Genomic DNA, 21,039 nt, shown 5'->3' on the forward strand with positions numbered 1-21,039 from the left:
ATAACACAATTTACAGGATTTTAAATTGGATCAATAACTCTTAACTAATCTTTTAAACATGTGTTCCCATCAATCAGGGAAGAGGAGCACAGGAAGAAAGCCCATGCACTGGAGACGCACCGATCAGTGATTGGTCAGCCCCTTCCCAGCTGGGCCTGACTGTCCAATCGCGGGTCAGTCCGCAAAACCAGTGGCGATCCACTCAATTGAACGCCCATCACGTTGCGCACATGGATCGGGTCGAGGTGACCACGCCACACCCAGCAGACCGAGGCAGAGTGCCTGTGCTGAAGGAACGGCTTGTGTAACAGCCATATCACTGGCACCGACAGCGACCAGTTGCGCCAGCACCGTGCCTTGTTGAAATGTCTAGTACGCATTCAGGCGGCGTCTCAGCGAGACAGGGGCTGAGAAATAGTTGAGGATATTCGGACACAGTTCCCGAACAACAGTGTTTGCATGCGTATGTTTTTTGCCGTAGCTGTAGCTACTTTTTCGAGGAATGAGAGGCGTATGTTCGGCTCTTAAAATGGGATTGTTTTTGCACGCTGTTGGCTCTGTCTCCCCACCGAGTCCGCAGCAGACAGGGTAAGTTAGATTGGCAGTCAAAAACAAGGCTTTCGCTCACAGGAGTGTTAGCTAGCTAGTTACCCTGTTAAGTTGGCGAACTGTCCAAATAGATATGTATTCGATTATTAAACAACAATAAACATCATTATTGCATTATAGTACATCCGTTGTCCTAAGATATTGGCTCACTTTAACGTGTACTGTGCTGTCATGAAGGATGTTAGCATGCCTGCTAAGTTCGGTTGCTATCTGCGGTAGCATTGTTGAAGTAAAGGGACACCCGCGAGTCAGGGCCTCGCTCTGCTCTGTTTATGGTGGAGAGTTGACATTTTGGCCAGAAGTGAGTAGCGTAAACAACAAAAGCAGTTCTTTATGTCCAATGCAGCCACACCGGTAGGTATAACAACTAGCACTTATTTGTACAAGAGTTTTGTACCAGCAAAGCAGAAAATAGCTATTGTTGGTTTATGAACTTTATAGCTGTCCTGTGTCAAGATAACGTTAGAAGTTAATGTTGACACTGACATCGTTATAATCTCCCTAATCATCGGGTCATCTGGCAGTTTTATCCTTCATAAATGTAGTTAGAAAGCATCAGGTACTGTTGCCTTATCAACATTTGTGTTTTACGTAGTATCTTGTATATTTAGACTGCAATTATTCATCATATCACTGTTCATTGAAAGATAAAGAGATAAAAGAAAATTGAGGTGAATAGTGTTTTTTTCATGTGCTAATGAAAATCATACAATCAAAGCCTTGAGTGACTTCACTACAATGATGGGGCTTGAGTATGTAACCATAAACTTGCAAACTACTTAAGACTAATTTAGAACTGTATGTGCACAGTAGATATAGTATTATGTTGTGTTGCCATTACTGTAAATATTATCTATGTTATGATAAAGTACAGAGGAAATTTATCAGTAATCACACATCAGTCATTTTAACCTTCATACAAGATACCAACTTACATGTTAAAAGTTTAAGTTCCTCTGCTAACCAAGAGTCCTCCAAATAAATCAAGACACGGGGTCACAACAACTATGTTGGGTTTCTACTCCCAAGTCCAGTTATTATGTGCGGTCTCACTTGTAGTGTCTGAATATGTTTATCAGTGCACGCATATGTAACCATAGAGTTATAAAACTATACATATTTGCATGAAGTTGTTTGACATAGTTTCAAGAAGAACTTAAGTGGTAAACAAATACCAGAGAACAGAAGTATGTCATGCTGGTTGCATGTAAAGCTGATGGCCCTGGGCTACTGGGTAGATGTGTTACAATTCTCCAACTCTACTATTTGGCTAAACTTTCAATTTTAAGGTCGTGATTCGATTTTTGATTTAGACTTTTTCTTTTCAGCATCTGCTAGTGAAAATAAATCATGAGCATGCAGATTGTCTGCAACCATGCTATGGCATTTTTAGACTATACAGTCTTGATTTGTACAGATATCCTATCATTTGTTTTATGACCTGACAACTGCCATTTACATTTTCAATTTCTTCTTTACAAAGACAACCTACAGGTATCAAGTGTGATATAACTGCCATATTTGTGTGGGAACATACCGCACTAATAATTCATTTAAAATGTAACTAATAACAAATAATAATAACTTATTTTACCATTCATTTGCAAACAAGCTGTTAAACAGAACTACAAGAAGAGTCATGACATGGCATAAAGGTACTTTACAACAACAGCTTGACTTTCCTCGCCTGCAAAAAGCCACCAACCCCCTTTAAGGAAAGTGGCCTTGTGAGTAACCCGAACCATAATGTGATTTAGCAGGTTTGTTGTGGGAAGTTGGGAAGGGTTCACTGCAGTTTGTAGACCAGGGGCGCTGCATGAGGGGGCACAACGTGAGCCTCCAGTTAAACCTCTAAACCCACAGTGGGCCGATCTAGAACCGTGACGTCGCTATATAATGTAGAGCAAAGTTCATTAGAGAAGACTAAGGCATTTGAAATTGCAATTCGCCAAAAACACGAAGAAGACGATTCTTTATTAGTGCCTGCTTACAATAGATGTCTTATTAGAGCTTAATTCTCTTATTATATCTATGTTGCTTACTATGACTACATACAATGGCACTGTTAATTGTTAATACTGCTAGCTTAATACTGCTAATATGAAGCTTCCTGTTACTGGTGGGGAAGCATGCATACCAATTTGTCCTAATTTGTACAAATGATCAGAGTTTAAATTTAACACTGAGCTAACTAGATAACCGTAGTGATGGTGAACAGCGAAGGTCAATGAAAGAACTGTGATATCTCTGACTCCAGCAGTGGCCACAACACTGTAGTTAGCTTCAAACAGTTGCAGTTAAGGGAAAGTTAACTTACACTGCTGAGTGACCCATCCTTCATTTTAAGTAATGCCTTAACGCTGTCTGAAACCCACTTTCAAATTTGTAAAACCTTTTATTGTAATTGTGAAAATGCAAAAAAAGGCGATTTCACTGCTTTTTTCGCATCTAGACCACATTGGACCAGGTCCAGATCAAAAACTGCTGTCCTGTCAAATCTGAACTAGATTATTCCAGAGAAGCTAAAGATATTTGTGAAACCTGTACTCTATTTGTGAAAATGCAAAAAAAGTGTGAGTTAACTGCTGTTTTCACTACCACATTGGATCAGGTTCAGATCTAGATGTCTAGATGTGAAAATAGCAGTGAAGTAGTGTAATTTTCTCATATGGACACGCCCTGAATGTACGTTCGACCATGGCTCCAGAGTGTGACTAAAAAATCTGTTTCGTGCAACTAAATGTTTTTCTTGGTCGCACTGGTGCACCTAATATTTGGCAGGACAGTTTTTTTTTCTCCATCTGTGTGTTTTCCCTAAAACTCCCTTGTGGAAGAAAGTGAGAGCCAATCAAAAGCAGAGATGTGGCGCTGTATTTACACTCCTGCGGTGCCTATACCTATGGCATTGGCAATGCACATAGCCTGTTTACAATCATTTATAAACTATCAATGTGTGTATGGGAAATGGCAGCAGGTTAGAATATACTGTTAAGTTGCTAAAGAGGCTGTGAAAAATGTAGGTGCACTGCCACAAAATTTAGGTGCACCTTTATGAAAAATGTAGTTGCACCAGTGCAACCGAGGAAAAAAGTTAGTCTGAAACACTGCATTGGACGAACCCAAGTAGGCAGGGTTGGAGAGAATAAATACTAGGAGAATCTCAGAAAGCTCATTTCGTTCGATTTCCGATTTTATAATTGGAATCGGGACACACTGACTACTGGGAGACAATAGTTGCAACACATGGCCCTGAGCTGTATCTGCTATTTGCATTCACATCTGTTACCACTTCATACAACACAGTGAGCTATAATTTGTCTGTGTCGCAGCATTATGTAACCAGTGATTACACAGGGCTTAAAGTTCTCCGGTGCTGTGCCGGAATTCTGGCATTGGGTGTTTTTCTATACGACAATATACAGTATGTTAATGTCTGTGGGAAATATTCGGGCATTTTTTTAAACTGTCGCGTGATATGTGTGTGAAGAGCCAGTCTTCCTCTGCACAATTGGTAGCCCGGTGTCTCTGTCGGTTTATACAGAAAGGGGACTGGCACTTCCCAATATACGTGGACACTCATTGGCTATTGTAGGCCGTGAACACGGCATGGAAGTTTCTGTTGGGTCATTAAGGTGTCACCCAAAAGGTCAACGCGTAGACACTTTTTTTGGTTACATGCTAACAGCAGTTAGGCTAATATAAAATCTCGTAAGAGCAGTTCATGTGTATTTATTGATATAATAATGCGCTTTGGACTAAATCTTTTACTGGATTGGATCGTCTGGACGTATTAAGGCCATTTTTGTCAGAATGACTACAGCTTCACAGATAAGTGGTGTCAATTTTGATAATAGTCGGTGCTGAAGTGGGCCACCGGTACCAGTAAGTTACTTCTACATTTTAGTCTTTGGCTCCCCAGGACCTTTTTGCATACCGGTGGGCTCTATGTAGTGCTCATCTGTTCCCATTCTCGCCTGTCTGCTGATCTCTATCGGCGCAGACAGAGCAGGTAGAAGCTCGGGGGGCCTTTCATGCAGCCGTGAGCAGAAAGTAGCTGTCACAGTAACTTTTCGTGAACCGATTAATCCCAGCCTGGAGGGGGCGGGACATTAAAAAAGTTTGTTGCACTACAGCAAACTTTTAAAACGTTGAACTTGCTGTTCTGCATGAAGGATTATTGACGGGTTAGTACTTAGCATTAACTAATTAGAGACTGAGTATCATGTAGATAATTTTTCTTACACAAGGATTTAATAAATGAAAACCCACAGAAATTAAACTGCTGTCCAACTGGAATTAATATTACATCAGTGGTAAGCTTTATAGTAGCTAGCCATACTATTATCTGAAATTATAATGATGAATGGCGGTTACCAGCAGGGCTGGGCAATAAAACAACAAGGATAATTATCGTAACAACATTTGTTTATAAATGTTTGATTTATTTCATTTGAATCACGAACAAATCAGCACTTTTTCTATTAAGATATTTATTTTGTTAAGAAAAATATTTTACTTAATCATAATAGTTTTGAATGTTTTGTATCAGATTTGTGAAATGATCCTCTGTTTGGAATCAAGTGTTTGTTCCAACCATAAATAGTTTAAACCACAATGAACCATCTGGTTTCTTCACTTTCACTCAGGAGCAAAAATCAGCCTTTAAACCTGAAAGAAAATTATCCATTTCTCATGAGACTTTATTGATCAATATTGAATGATATGAAATGTTTTATGTAGTAACATTTTTGGCCGTATTGCCCAGCCCTAAGTACCAGCACCTATATTTTCCACTTCAAGCACTGATTATAGGTGGTGGCAGAAAAGGACGGGAGCTACCCCCCCCCCCCCCCACCCCCCTCCCCAATCATATATTTCCACATTGAACTTTTCATCAAAACAGTGTACAATTGTCTTCTCAGCTTGTTCTTGTGAACTCAGTATCGTGTTCCTCATGTTTCCTTAGCTAAGTGTATAGTCACACCCTTAATGTGAACCCCTATGTCAGTTTGCAACACAGAGTTACGCTCTTGCCTCCTTCCGTCCATCTTTGTCGTAAACCCCAAAAAATTTCAGGCACAGAAAAATTTGTGCTTTAAGCCCTGAATGATTACATGTTACTCTAGACATTATGATCAACATTTCTCCTTGGTACTATTTGAAAAAGGACCCATTCACACTTCTTACCTTTAATGAGAGTGAAAGGTTTATGACTCACTATCACCGTGAACGACACAGTAAATTGCTTTCAGGATGGAAAATAACTACAAACTGTTATTGTGCAAACTGTGCATACTTTGCAAATCTTATTTAAAGCCTGATTTATATATATTCTTGTTTTGACAAAGAGCTTGTAAAGTTTAGTTAGCTACTACAGTCCCATGACATAGTGGGGTAAAATAAAGCCAGCCAGGGAAACATGTCAACCTCCACCACACACACACTAAAAGCATAAATACTTTAGTTTTCTTTTTTTCGCAAGAAAATGAGGACCCTCATTTCTTTACAGTGGTGGTTCCCAACCATTTTCAAGTTTAATCCATCATAATTCTCAGTGTTCATAATACATTAATAACAATCTTTGTGTTGCACTAAATGTGTGAAATGTAAATGAGGATAATTCTGCTCGATATAGCTCAGCCTAGAAAGTCCATCGTGGATGTTCTAGTTGACTCTGCCTTAAGTGTTTGGCTTCAGCACGCTGGTTGTGTCGGCTTTAACTCTTACTTGGCACCAACAGTTCTGCGTCAAAGCTTGATTGTAGTTAAATAGTAACAGCTAGAGTTTGTTTAAATCTCATTTTGTGCTGGCAAAACATACTGTACGTTCTGACTTTTAGATAAAATTTGGAAACTCAAGTTTAACTGACCTCCTCAGCTATTGAAAGCTAGAAGGCGTACGTACGTTGGGGGGGATGTCTGGTATTAAAGGTTCCTAGAAATGTGTCAGCAGTGTTTTGCTCTGACTAACCTTGATGACCATGAAAGAGCACCTTTCATTGTTGCAGGACAGAATAATAAATAAGGGGTTAGTGAGGTCTTCTGACATGCATCAGCTAACTTGACAAGTCCCACAGGCCTGTGCTAAGTGGATCAACTCTGACGACGCAGTGAAGAATTAACTAAGAACTGTAGCCACTTATCTCAAGGAACAGTATTTGATAGTCACCTGGGGATTTTTGAACTGTTCTCATTGTCTGCTCATTTCAACAGCTTCTCATTATTAAGGTTGATTATTTTCTAATGCAGCAATCATTTCTGGGAACGTAACTAAATCCACCTTTAATCTGGTAGTATAGCATGAGAGAGGTGGATTGTTTCATTGTCTCCTGTTTGGATGGGACACGGAGGAATCTAGTCTGTGCAGATTCTTTGCACTGTCACTGTCTGACTCACAGGATCATTAAAACATAACTGTTACTCAGGGAGGGTCTCGTATAACCTAGATTTTTTCTGATTAGATGGAGCACTTTTCCTTTATGAAAGCCTGTTTGTGAAATCCCGACCCCCTTCAGTACCCAGCTATCTTTATGCAGCACAGACTGAAGACCCAAACAAACTAGATGGTTATTGGGATCAAATTGCAAAAAGCGCTCAGCCTGCCAAGTGGAGAGCAAATGGTGGAGAACAGTTATTGAGTCGTTGAAAACAGCTGAAATTATCAGAGGGAAGAACAGAACAGTGTGTTTTTATTACACAGAGCTTCAAGTCCCTCTTTGTTTGGCTTGGTTTAAAAAAGAAAGTTTTTGAAAAGGTTGAAACAGCTGTTGAGAAATGATTAATTTGTCAGGCTTGAGGTTTTGGCTACATTTAATGTCAGCAGTTTGGTTTGTGCTGATCCGGCATGTCGTGTGTGACGAATCATTCCTGTGTTACTGCTCTGTCTGTCTTTCTCAGTGCTTTTCTTGCTGCCTCGAACTTGCCTACACACACAGACACCTCTCACCGCTCTGTGTGCCTTATTATCATGCAGCGGCCCCGCCAGGAGGAGCTGCTTGGAAATTTCCGTAGAGCAATCCTTGTCCACTGTTCGGGCCTGGACTGGACTGGAGTGAGGGAGTGTGTGAGTGGGTGGGGGTTATGGGTGTGTGTGGGTAGGGTGTACAGGGAGAGGGAGTGAGAGTAAGTTTGAGAGCTGTTTTACTTTTTTCTTCTGTGGGATAATGACCCATGAGGTGAAGGGACTTGTCTAGGATTTTTGGACCCTGGATCATCATGCCTCTCAACCGGCAACCTGCGCTGGTAATATATAGTGAGGGAAAACTATCTTTATAAAGAACTTTAGCTGGCTAATCATTAAGCTAATCTAGAAGAAAACATCTGAGATCTTCCTGGAAAAATCCGTAGACCTTTCTCATGAGAGGATTTTGATTATAGTGCTCCCTTGTCAGCTGGTACTATGCTGATATATCTGATCTGATTATCATCGAGCCTTTGTTCTTTCACAACTTAACTTTTTCATGGGTGAATGATGGATAAGCTCAGTCAGGTTTGCTTTTGATCAGGCGGAGCTGCTAGTTTGCTATATTAACAGTGGAGACAAATTGTTGTCTCAAACCTCTTCTGATATTTCCCAGTTCTTTTTAGGTCTCAGCTTAACTTTTAAGTTGAAATTGTGTATTAGATCTTGGGCGACATACTGAGTGGTTTAGTGCTGGCTGTGATTCAAGAATTTGCACTTGATATGGGCCTTAAACACTGGTGAAATTCTAGTAGCTTACCAGCACAAGTGCCTAGGACTTGTTTACTCATAGCTAAGTATAAATGTTGGCTACTAGATATCTGCAGTATTATCATTATTTTTCTAAATCAAAGATCAGGGCATGTAAATATCGCTCTGTGCCAGTCCTATACTACATGCTAACTGTACAAAGGATGCACTATTTACTGGGGTCGCACCAAATGTCTTTTTTGTTTTACATTCAAACTTCTTTTGATGTTTTCACATGAATCCTTGATTGTCTGTCGTCATATTTTATGACGTCATCGGCCAAAAAAGTCCATTCGCCAGGTTAACTGAGTTAGTCTTTTTGTATTTAATCAACTTTCTTTAATGAATATAACTCGTCAGTTTCGCCAACATAAATACATGTAGGCTGGAGGCTAATCCCAAAATCTGAACAGTCAAAAAATAAATATGGACAGAAGCAGAATTATTTGATTAGATAAAAGCATTTTGTGAATCTTTCACAAAATTTTGACTTTTGGACTTTAAAACACTCTGGAAATGTTTCGATCATACGGTGGGAAACAATCCTACGCAGACCCCACTGGAATTTAATTTCACAAATAGTAAATACTAATAATACTAGTGCAGTCTGTATCTGCAACTGTGCAGAAATACCAGGTTTAAACAGAATGAATAAAACTGAGCAGTATTCGAATGTCAATGCCCCAATGCTTCAAACTTTTCGGTATAGCCCTATAAACTATAGTATACTGGTATTGTTATTATATGAGAAATCAACAATACTTTTATATTTACAATTATATAATAACAGGAAACGATACCTGTGCTATCAGACACCAAATGTGACTTTTCACCACCTTTCCATAATTAAATTTGTTTTTTTTAATTTTTGACTATCTCCTCCATTTCTTTTGTGAATTGCAATGAGGGACCATAGTGTATGTATCAACAGCACACTCAAAAAAGATGCATGCTGTCTTTGCGTGAGTGTGTACATAGTACATACCATATTACTTAAAAACCTGTTTAGAAATATGTATATATAGAGCAGAGACCTCTTAATGTTATGGGTAACACCTGTGTTCTTTTTACTATGACCGAACCCAAGCACACTGTAGAAATTAGTTTATTCAGTTCAAACCACTTTGTTTGTGTAGGCTGTAAGGAGCAACGAGGGTTCTAGTAGTGGCATGTTTTTATCTCGTTTTAGCAGTGGACCCTCAGACTGTATAAAAGAAGTGGACGCAGCCTTCGGGTCTGAAAAGTGAAGCCAATGCATATGTGCCTTTAACCTGCATTCTTTCTAATTGCCAGCAGGGGTCGACTCAACTGGTTGCAAAAAGAAGTCCGATTGTACAGAAGTCTATGAATAATGAATTTAGTACCTCAGTAAAACAATTTACTAATGAGTTTATGTCTCAGTCGCCACTTTCAAGTCTTCTTCGCACAGCATGATGTTCATTTAATAAATGATGGTCCCATTTAGTGGAAAATAGACAATAAAGCAGGGTATAATTTGAGGTGTGGCTAAATTTAACTTGTGTAGCATCTAAAAACAGTTACTGAAACCTTTTAGCTGGACTTAATGTAGACCGATTTAGAGATTTGTTTTTACTTTGGCAACATCTCTGTTGATCAGTGTAAAACCCTGAACAAATGTAATTTCACCCTGTGTGAATCAAAAAATAAAACATGAAACATGGTGGGGGGGCTCTGTTATTTTTTTATTGGAACAGCACACCGTAACCAGATTCCTCAAGCTGGTGTTGTACCTTATTTTTTTTAAGATGAGATGTTGATAATACATTGCTCTTAAAGTGGCACTGCTTCTCTCCTGCAGAGCCTACTGCACTGTGAAGGTGTTAACAACCAGAGCTACATCTGTGAGTCTGGACACTGCTGCGGGGAGTCTCAGTGCTGCAGCTACTACTATGAGCTCTGGTGTAAGTATCCTGCCTCCACAATCCTCAATATTGCTAGCCCCCACAGTTCCTTGGGTGCGACTTCCGGACCTTCGTTTCGTTGAACCGGTATCTGCTAGAATTAGCGGTATGCTACAGTTTTGTTCCATTTTTCTCAGAGGTTTTTGAAATAGATGATCCTGGAAAGCAACTTGTCCTACCTTTTTAAAACGGGTTAATGTTGTCATTTCCTCTACTATCGAGAGATGGGAGGAGAACCTGAAGTGTCCACGGATAACGTACAAGTAGTATATTTTAGCTGCTTCATTCTGTTGCTATAGATGGCAAAGTATTGAACAATCTGAAAAGCTCAGAGGCTTATCAGTAGTTATGTAGCAAACAAATATTGAAGGAGGTGGGACACAGTTGTGTCTGTCTAAAAGTAGACAAGGAGCCAAGTCAAAGCCTCAAAGTCTCTCATCACCAGGCAGGGGTTTTAGTTTCCCTTCTGTCCTCAGACAACTATTGCAGGATCGGAATGGACTTGCAAAAAAACATCTGCAAAACTGTGAAGGGTGAAAAAACAGTGTCTCTTCTGATAACTTGTTTATTTCGGTTTCATATTGCATATTACATACAGCCGCGGAGTGCAGAAGTGGTAATGTAGGTTGAGTACATTTGTACAGGGAAAGGCAGAGAGATCATGTACAGATGTGCAGAGGAAATGGAATGCAGGCACAAGGAAGAATATAGAGCTGAAAAAGGTGAAGCACGTAAATGTCAAACACTGTGGTCAAACATCATAAACCAGGCTCATCAAAGCCAACACCTGATCGCATAAGCTCAACCCCAAAACCTTTCAAGGATCACACACATTTTAAAAGTTATCTCAGTTTTCTGCAATGGCCCCACAGGCTGCTGACAGCTGTGTTACTGATCATATGAAGAAGACAGCGAGTCCTGTCAGAGCCAGGTGTAATCAACAGGTACCCCATACAGAACATGGCACAACACTAACATTAAGAAGTGTCTTTCTCTTTATGAATAAACACTTGCACCCCGACTTCACTGGCAACACTGCAACTAAATATGGAAAATGTGGACAAAGCTGCGCAACTCCTGGAGGTTCAAGGGCACACTGTGGAGAGGAGAGGCCGGATGGCGTGACCTGACCGTCCCTGGTTTGAAGCCAGCCCAGATGGAATTTTGGACTCAACACGGCTCCTTGACATTAAGTGTCCCTCAAGTGTGCCATGTCACTTCTTGGGCAGCCAAATTGAGAGATCAGACGCTCAAGTGATGGGCAGTATGTCAGATTTTCCAGTGGGCAGAGTGGGATGTTCCTTCCAGGTGGGTGAAAAATAAGTAGACCCATAAATTAGCAGTGTTTTTTTTTACTCATTTGACAGATTTTTGTGAATCTCTATTTTAAAGACATTGTATCATCCTATTTTTTTTAGATGCAGCTGAGAAAGTAGGTTTGTGGAGCTGCAGAGCTGGAAACTAGTCACCTGGACATTAGCTGAGCAATTGGACATTTCATTTGACAAATACTCCACGGATGGACCCTCTCCAAAATGTTTAATTTTCACACATGCTAACTAGATTAGTGGCTACATTGATTTGCCCCAAATATATGGAGCTTTTGAAAATACAGTGAACAGGTGATAAGTGTATGCAGCACACACAACAGAAACACAAAGAACACTGTAAAGTTTTTAAAAAAAATTTATTTTGTGTTATTTTTGTTTTAAGACAGGCAGCCTTTTCAGTCAGTCATAGTGGAATGCCATAAAATAGTTGTGTTCGCAGGACTTCTTGAGTTATAAAAACACCTTCCTGATAGAATTTTCATTTGGCTGGATTTTAAGTGTACCACTTCCTGTGCTTAACAATGGTTTAAATACTCCAGAGGACAGCTCTTTACTTATTGAATGCTGTACCTCATTTCAGCGTTTTGAAAATGTTAAAAAGAACTCCAGGCATGTTAGCAGAGAAACGCCCCCCCCCCCCCCCCCCCCCCCCCCAAGCAGATAAATGTGAAAACAGCCTTCTACTGTCAGGCTCTGCACACACATAACTCTGTCCAGTGAAGCGACAATAAGGAGCACATTGTTGAGAGGGACATGTTCACTTTAAATAAACTGTAAGTACAGGTATGTCTAGTGATTTGTACCTCATTCCAATTTTTGAACGTGTTAATATGTGATGTACCGTATGAGTTTTTAAGTACAGTATTAAAGGTCTTAGGTATCACTTGAGACGAGCTCACCTCTTAAATTCACTAAACCAGCATAAATCTTATGGCATGGCAACCGTGTGTGAGTGACCGCCTCATTGGACAACTGGCATCCCTTGCGTGTGAATGCTGTGACTTCGAGCAGGGCTCCCCGCTTACATCATCATGCCGAGCTCACCTGATGCCAACAAATACAGTAAACATTTATTAGGGTGGAAATTATTATTATTATGATAACATCTGTCACCACTACTTGAATTTAATTGCAAGTAGTTTATCTTTATTTCGTGAGTCTGTTTGTGAATGATTTTCTAGATACATTTTTAAAGTTTTTTTCTACACACAGAAGACCTTACTTACCTTATTGGAGAACACTTTATAATACGGGGACACAACTCAGGCTTAAGAAATGCATAGCTTGGGATGATTAATGCAGGATGTATCATAAATTCCTGTTGCTCAAAAGTTGTAAAATGATCAAGTCATTGAGTTTATGCAGTTCGTTACCACTTGATGGACAATCAAATGATGAATGTTAACTCACATTTACCTTATCCATCTGTCTAAATAAGATTCATGCATTTGATCATTGCATATTCACAGAGATAAATGAAGCTGTCATATCAGATGTAGATGCTATTCAGATGTCGTCTTCAACATGTTTCTGCATGATTTCAAAAAAACAAACCAGGTATTGCACTGCTTTACCAATCTGATCAGATGCTTGGATGTGAAATGTCATTTTCTGTGTAATTGGATGCCAGCTCACTTGGTGACATAAATAAATCTATTAAGATATCTAAAACAATACTATGCAATCAAGTCCAACATGTATTGTGTTTCAATTTAGGCCACTTTAGGTTATGTAGTTTTATTTCTTAAGGTGGTAGTCATGGAGGTATTTGATTTGCAGGAGTTCTTTGAATATCTTGTAGTCCAGGGTGTGACTGTGACATACCATAGACTGTGAGCCACGTGATATTGAAAACTTCATGGGAATCAGAGCTACACCACTAAACTGGCCAGGCTGATGCATTGGCTGATATTGGCTTATTGCAGATATAGTCTGATATAATGCGAATTTCCTATGCAATGATATGCTTAAGAGCACTATGTGCTAACTATAGCCCAACCGATACAGGATTATTGAGGTTGATACCAATATTGATATTTGAGAGAATCCGGTAACAGTATATCGGGCGACCTAAACATATAACATACACAAACATTCCTGATACGGATCCTGAAAACATTTTTTATTTTTTACACTACATTCTGTTAGTATATCTGAAACTGTCGTTGGGTAATTTGCAGGAAAGGGTGTGATAGGACTGGACTACATGATGTAAAATCTGTAAAACAAAATTTGTAGATTTGGGTTGCTAAGAGAAAGTTAGTGTGGGTTCTTAGAAATAAGCAAAGTTCAAACTGACTTAAGATGGACGCCTGACTGGTTTAATTATAATCCAGGTTTTTCAGAATTAGTATGGTGTAGATCGTCAGCAATGTGGCCACAAAATGTTGCAATAACAAACTAAAATTATTAAGAACAGATTTTCTACATAAAAATTCTTGTACAGTCATGAGTGTGCATGCATCTTGATGTGACGAAGGTTGGTAATGATAAAATCTGAAATGCAGAATTGGTACATCATGATGACTGCACGGCACCAGCAAAGATGCACATTGTACACATGCACAGTGTCACATTGTACTGTTTACATTCCTATGTGCCAGAGACACAGGATGTCTTGCCCTGTAGTCCTTGAAGTGAAGTTCCCACATTTTTTTGTGTTGAGGTAGTGGCGTTCCACTTATTTCAAACACAGCAAACAAAAACTGGGCGTTTTTTAAAATCCCACTCAGTTTTTGTTCCCTGCTGCTTTTTAGACTGGATTCAAGATAGTACAGTAAAAATTAGGACGTAATGCCATATTGAAAAAGCACACATTGTTCCTAAACAATCACATAATGTTGGAATGCTTTTGGGAAGAAGAACTGCAGCTATAAATGAGATTTCTCTGATTGCGTTTTATTACTATTGTCCAAGATTTCTACATTTTGAAATGAATGGTACTTTTTGCAATTGATTTTCCTGCAAGGTTGGACCAGAATATGTCAGACAACATTTATAAACATGTCTCCCAAAGAGAGAAACCAGAGAAGTCAGAGTTCAGCTGTGGTGTCAGATATGTCAAAGAATCAGGAGAGACTATAAATCTGTCAGTGCAGTGAGATAAGAAAAGACTTGGACCTCTCAATGATGATTGAACTGATTCTATGCCATAAAATAATAACATAATGCAATACATATGGTGTGAAATGATGTGAATGTTTCCAGATGTCAGAACCAGATGTTGCCAGTATTTGATCTGCAGTGTTGTGTTTGTGTAAGCAGCAGGCACTTTTATGTTACATCACCACACGCTAATACAGTTAGACATAATGGACTTTGTAGAGTACAATCTTTCCAGCTTAAACCTGTTCATTGCCATGTTAGTTTATGTAAGAAAAAGAACAGTAAACAATCACATTGACGTTTTATCCATTTAGTTGGAGTCCCACTGTAAACACGATTTGACTGTGTTGATCTTCCTCTCACTTCAGGGTTTTGGTTGGTTTGGGCGATCATCTTCATTTTGAGCTGCTGCTGTGTGTGTCACCATCGGCGCACAAAACACCGGCTGCAGCAGCAACAACGGCAGCACGAGATCAACCTCATTGCTTACCGCGAAGCACACAACTACCCCTCCCTGCCCTTCTACTTCAGTAAGAGCTAACAACTCAAACATACACTTGATGATAAAACTTAATGTGTACCTTTTGTACCTGGTTGTATGCATTTTATTCATCTATATCCATTCTCCTAATGACTGATGGTTGTTCATTCATATTGACGAACCCCATGCCTATATATGGCGTGAAAGGGTTTGCACACACACAGAGAACTTGCTCAGCACCAAACAGCAGACAGACACAGTGACTGGTGAACATTGTGGAATTTGTAGTAACCGTCAGTCACACAAACAAAACATCTTAATGATGATAGTGATAGGAAATTGGAGACTGAGCAGAATTTAATCCTCCCCTTTTGTAAAAAACAAACAAATAAACAAACAAAAATATATCTATGAAGATTCTCAGTCATCCAGGTCATAGTTATCCAACAAAGGTTAAAATCAAGGGCAACTGGACTTGGTTGAAGATACTGGAAGACGTTTCGTCCCTCATCCAAAGGACTTCTTCAGTTCTGACTGACTGGCAGGGAAACTCAGCTATTTAACCTCAGTGGGGTCGTTGGCCAGGGTCATCGATACCGCTGGTTCGTTAGTGTTCCTTGTTGCTGTGACGACAGTCGTTACAGTCGTTAAGACTACCTGTGACCAAGACTGAACGACCATCGTTGGTATCTTCACCTGAGGCCAATAGGTTACGTTTGTTGAGTTTCCTGGGAAGTGATGAAAGGACAAGATGTCTATGAAGATTCTCAGTCATCCAGGTCATAGTTATCCAACGAAGGTTAAAATGAAAGGGCAACTGGACTTGGTTGAAGCTACTGGAAGACGTTTCGTCCCTTATCCAAAGGACTTCTTCAGTTCATGATGAAAGGACAGCATTGTAAGTGGGGGATAAGTGGTGGCGTAGACCCCCTCCCCTGTTCAATGACGGCTTCTCAACCCTGGTGTAGATGGCTTCCTTGACACCTCTTTCAAAACATCCATCTTCTCTGTCTAAAATGTGCACCTGGTGGTCCTCAAACGAGTGTCCTCTGTCCTTCAGATGTAAGTAGACTGCAGAGTCTTGACCTGAGGAATTGGCCCTTCTGTGTTGAGCCATGCGTTTGTGTAGTGGTTGTTTAGTCTCCCCAATATGCAGGTCTGTGCATTCCTCACTGCATTGGACCGCATACACTAGATTGCTTTTCTTGTGTTTGGATGTGTGGTCTTTGGGGTGTACCAGCATCTGTCTTAGTGTGTTCTTGGGTTTAAAAAACACAGGGATGTTATATTTGTTGAAAATCCTCCTGAGTTTCTCCTCCTGAGTCTGGAGTATCAGAGAAACTATGGTCGTTCAGTCTTGGCCACAGGTAGTCTTAACGACTGTCGTCACAGAAACAAGGAACATTAACGAACCAGCGGTATCGATGACCCGGGCCAACGACCCCACTGAGGTTAAATAGCTGAGTTTCCCTGCCAGTCAGTCAGAACTGAAGAAGTCCTTTGGATGAGGGATGAAGCGTCTTCCAGTATCTTCAACCAAGTCCAGTTGCCCTTGATTTTAACCTTCGTTGGAAAACAAAAATATATATATATATTGTTATGGAGATGCAGTTTTTAGTACCCACAAAAATTAAATTAATGCTGGTACGCACAGTATTGTAAATGCATTGTATGTATAATTGTTTTGTTATTAAATACAATTTCTTTTATTACACAACCCCATTACTAGACCGACCAGCTGAAGTGTACGACTTAAACCTGTGTCTGTTGTAGAGGTGACTATGTCATTTAGTCCAGGAGCTTCCTTCATTGTCTCTTGAAAAGAAAACCTTGGGGCTGAACTGTAGTTACATAGTGAGCAGTAAAGCAGGTGGTGCCTGGTTCAAGTGTAATGTTTGCACTGAGATGTATCCCTGGTTTCACACAGCTTCAGAACCTTCCCTGTTTGCATGCCCCAGTTTTCAGGAAACGGCCAGCATTGCTCTCTTGGTACTTCGCCAGTGTTGCAACACCATCTTGCACAGTGCTGCAACGGCCCTCTGCATAGAACTGACCCAGAAATTAGCTTGTTTTGTCACATTTTCCCTCTACTGCTTTGGGAATGCTTGAATAGTGGTCTGGGAAGTTCACTGAAATGTTCAGGGTCAGACCGTGGTGTTTATTAAAGTCAACACTAACCTATCTACATGTTGCTTGCCTTGCAAAATGTAATTAGTTTTGTGCTTTTCTACTCTAAGCTATTTGTTTTTTCCATCTTTTCCTCTTCAGGGTTTCTGCCAAACTACCTCCTGCCTGACTATGAAGAGGTGGTCAACCGGCCACCGACTCCTCCCCCTCCCTACAGTGCCTTACACACAGGCCCATCCCCCGTGGCTTCTAGTCCACTGGCTCCTGAGCAGCAGGACGGACACTGTCCAACTATCCAGCCCACTCCGGTGACCCCGGTCTCCGACGGTCTGTGTTGCAGGCCCACCATAGAGGAACCACAGGCCCCCACCTTAGACTTCAGACCAAAGCCTGACAAGTCCATGCAGACAGCACAGGATTCAGGCATGATACTGCTGTCAGATGGGCTCAATAGGGAGGGACTTAATTGCCAGGAGAAAAGGAGTGGAGGTGGGGTCGACTCCTGCAAGGACGCACTGCTGAAGGACCTGTCAGAGGGTTGTGCTGAGGACAAAGATCGACTCCCCAATGGAAGGAGGAGGCGATTCACTGGGGACTCTGGGATTGAGGTGTGTGTATGCGGCACACGTGGGAGCAGCGGTTTAAGTGGAGCTGGAGGGACAGGCCAGGAAGGCCAGGAGTTGAGGGAGCTAGAGAGCCTGCTGGGGTGCGAGGGACATGACGAGGAGGAGGAGGAGGGGGAGGAGGCAGACGACTTCTGTGACAGCTGCGGTCATCGAGCCTCCTTCAGTGTAGAGGAGGAGCAGGCGCTGGGCGGGCCGGAGAGGCGGGTCGTGCGGGGGCCATCAGGACCTCCTCAGCCGGCTCACCAGATAGGAAGCGCTTCGCTTCTCCCTCCAGTGTGCCTCCTCCTCCACACCATCAACGAGCAGGAGGGGCCGCACCACAGCACCAGCAATGAACCGCAGGGCTGAAACACAGTTGACACACCTTTGTGTCATAGAGGGAAGGAGAGAGCACTTGAGACAGAGCGTAGAGGCATAAGCTTTTGCATTTGAGCAAGTGTTTTATGTCTAAATGCTTCCTAAGTGAGTATTTTTATGAATGTGTGCATCTTAGATAAAACAGGTGGGGAGCAGGATGTAGAATCTCAACTAAAAACCACTGAGATCCAAAGGTTGAGAAAGCCTACTCCTCCCCACACTGGAACAGTGGCCTTAACCTGTGTATCTGGGGTTATATTTGGGCAGCACAAGCCCTTTAACAGCCTCTGGCAATTGAGACTTCTCTCTCTCTCTCACACACACACACACACACACACACACACACACACACAGAGTTGTCCTTCTCACACAACGAAAGCTACCGATACACAGTCACAGACTGTCGCTGTGACGTCAGGATAGGACAATCACTGCCCAGGATTAATGCAGCTCTCCTCACCAGGTGCTTGCAACAGTTCTGCAAAGCTGTCTCTGCAGGCAGGAAACGTAAAAATTGTGGATTGAGTGCAGTGTGGGATTACCACTGTGTGCGCTTATGCAAACTGATACAGTACAGGGACACTAGAACAAGGCCGTGTGGGATGTGCCGTTAGAATTGTGCTTCGAAAGTGCTTTTTCAGCGATTTAAAAACCGCTCTGCCTTGTGCTGTCTGTTGCTCTTTATCTGCCCGGCTAGTGTTAGAGAGGTTCATTAACAAATTTTTATGTGAGCAGTTCCTATTTTGCACAAAACATATTTATCTTTATAAATGAAGCTTTCAGCTAAAAAAATCTTAACAGAAAATGCTTTCATTAATTTAGTCTTAAATTGCCTTACATGATTAGTCTGTAAGAAATGGACCTCTGAGAATTGTTAGTAGGGAATGCAACAGATTCACTTTATACACAATAATTTTTAAAAATGTATTCCTTGAATGTTTGCAGTACGTGCCTAACCCCCCCAAAAATGCAGAATTGTGATGAACAACAAGCTTTAGTGAAACTGAGAAAAGAACCAAGAAAAGAATAGTAAGCTTCTTAGAGATTACAGATGGGCAACATCCGACCTCAAACTTTTACGTCAGTCACATCTATAGATTACCACCTTCACCAGCTATACAGTATAAAAACATATGCATTTACACTCTTTGTATTGGATTTTCATATTAGCACAATTTTACCATGCTTTAGCCGTGGTATTCATTAACCAAACTTTTCACAACAGCCTCTTGAAGGGTCCATTATGGCTGATTTAAGTCATCTGGACTAGTGTGATTTTCACCAAAATATGGTTTGTTAACTTATTTTTGTCTTCTGTATTTGTGATTTTCAATCTGAGAGATGAAATGCTCCTTTTTAGGTCGAAAAAACACGTTTTAGTGTATTGGGATTTAATCATTTGAGGGATATTCATCCATTACTCAACTTTATGTGAAGGTGATCCTATAATGGCCATTGTTGAGGAGCAAACGGCCAGTGTGCACACCAACAGAAGTATTTAACCCAACAGGACAATTTAAGACTAAAATTTCATGTACAGTTGTGGCCTGCTGAGTGGAAAAATCCCTCTTTTGGAATGACAGCTAGATAAAAAATAAACTAAAACAACAGAAGCAAAGACCAAGAAACAGATATGGTAATAAAATAACAATTTGATTGTTGTCTTTTGTTATTCTTCATATCTAAATATGTCTATTATAAACAAGAGTTTGCACAACACGATATTTCTGACAGGCATGTGTTTTTTTATGATGGACAAACAGTACAAGTTAACAAGCAACATGTATAACGCAGCACTGCAGATGTAAAACAAAGACCACACAAAAACAGACTTGGAGCATTAATAAGTTATCAGTTCCATTAATGTATCTTCTTTGGAAGACTCTGAAATGCCTTTAAGATCCTGAATGTTTTAAACCTAACCAAATCTTACGGGAGCTGTAACACACTAGATGTTGATTTGATGATTAATGAACACACATTAATGTAAAACAAATTGAGCTAAGTAAAATATTTTCCCCTCTGAAATGAACTGGAACTGGTGACACTACAGACTTTCCTTGGAGCACCCTCAAAAAGGCACAAATTGCAATGTCTGTCAAGCACAAATGTTGCAGCCATATACCCTAAAACAATCTAGCAGTGGATCCCAGAATGTCTAGCATATGTTCAATTGTAAGACGAACTTTCTGTATTAACAGTAAGATGACTTAGTTGTACCCATCAATGCCTGAACACACTCTAAAGTGCTTTACAGTATATGTTCATGCTTTTTGTGAGTTAGAAAATAATGTTGTGTAATTGTGGTACATGTATTACCAAGATGAGCTATTTTCAGCTGAATCCTTTAAACAATTATTGGAACTGTATAAAATTTCAGAACCACTTTTAATATTCTGTAACATGTTTGTGAACCAAATATTAGCTTTCGTAATTTATGAAATCATTAGTTTTATAGTTATGGACAGATTTTTCTCTCATTGTGTAGGTATTATTTTTTCTGTTAAAGAAAGATATAACTTCTTTTGAGACTTAATCCTGAGGTTGTGCAAAGGGTACGTTTGACTAACAACACAGTAGATGAGTTAACAATTTCAGGGGCATCTTGCCAAAGACACGTTTTCTTTCCTCACCAGTGTGTGTGTGTAAGGTGGTTTTGCACATATTCTTTGAATGTTCTGATCATAAGCCATTTACTACAACAACCATGATGGGTGTATGTTCAATAAACATACGATTTTAAATTCAAGCTGACTGTTATGTAAGTGTGA

The 21,039-nt window shown here is 40.4% G+C and overlaps 1 protein-coding gene across 3 annotated transcripts; it reads left to right on the top strand.

Moving 5' to 3' along the window:
- The first annotated feature begins 565 nt into the window (after window positions 1-565).
- On the top strand, window positions 566-21,017 carry wbp1lb (WW domain binding protein 1-like b). 3 transcript variants are annotated; one of them, XM_038714197.1, is made up of 4 exons: window positions 566-588; window positions 10,139-11,549; window positions 15,046-15,207; window positions 17,427-21,017. In XM_038714197.1, exons 2-4 carry the CDS (start codon window positions 11,537-11,539, stop codon window positions 18,257-18,259), a joined length of 1,008 nt encoding a protein of 335 aa, XP_038570125.1. In that variant the 5' UTR covers window positions 566-588; window positions 10,139-11,536; the 3' UTR covers window positions 18,260-21,017. The 3 variants fall into 3 exon arrangements, with proteins under 3 accessions (XP_038570125.1, XP_038570124.1, XP_038570123.1); XM_038714196.1 differs by lacking the exon at window positions 566-588 and adding an exon at window positions 613-963 and having other exon boundaries at window positions 10,139-10,241; XM_038714195.1 differs by lacking the exon at window positions 566-588 and adding an exon at window positions 7,722-7,850 and having other exon boundaries at window positions 10,139-10,241.
- Window positions 21,018-21,039: the final 22 nt, after the last annotated feature.

The sequence above is a fragment of the Micropterus salmoides genome, unplaced genomic scaffold (assembly GCF_014851395.1).
Source record: "Micropterus salmoides isolate LMB-PRFRI ecotype aquatic unplaced genomic scaffold, ASM1485139v1 Ms_hic_scaffold_12, whole genome shotgun sequence".
Lineage (NCBI taxonomy): Eukaryota > Metazoa > Chordata > Actinopteri > Centrarchiformes > Centrarchidae > Micropterus > Micropterus salmoides.

Bases quoted from the DNA above. Each gene is read 5' to 3' on its own strand.
- wbp1lb (XM_038714195.1), top strand. From the start codon at position 7,824: ATGCCTCTCAACCGGCAACCTGCGCTG. The intron at 10,242-15,045 runs GTAAGTATCCTG...CTCTCACTTCAG, and splicing joins CTACTACTATGAGCTCTGGT to GGTTTTGGTTGGTTTGGGCG. The intron at 15,208-17,426 runs GTAAGAGCTAAC...TTTCCTCTTCAG, and splicing joins CTCCCTGCCCTTCTACTTCA to GGTTTCTGCCAAACTACCTC.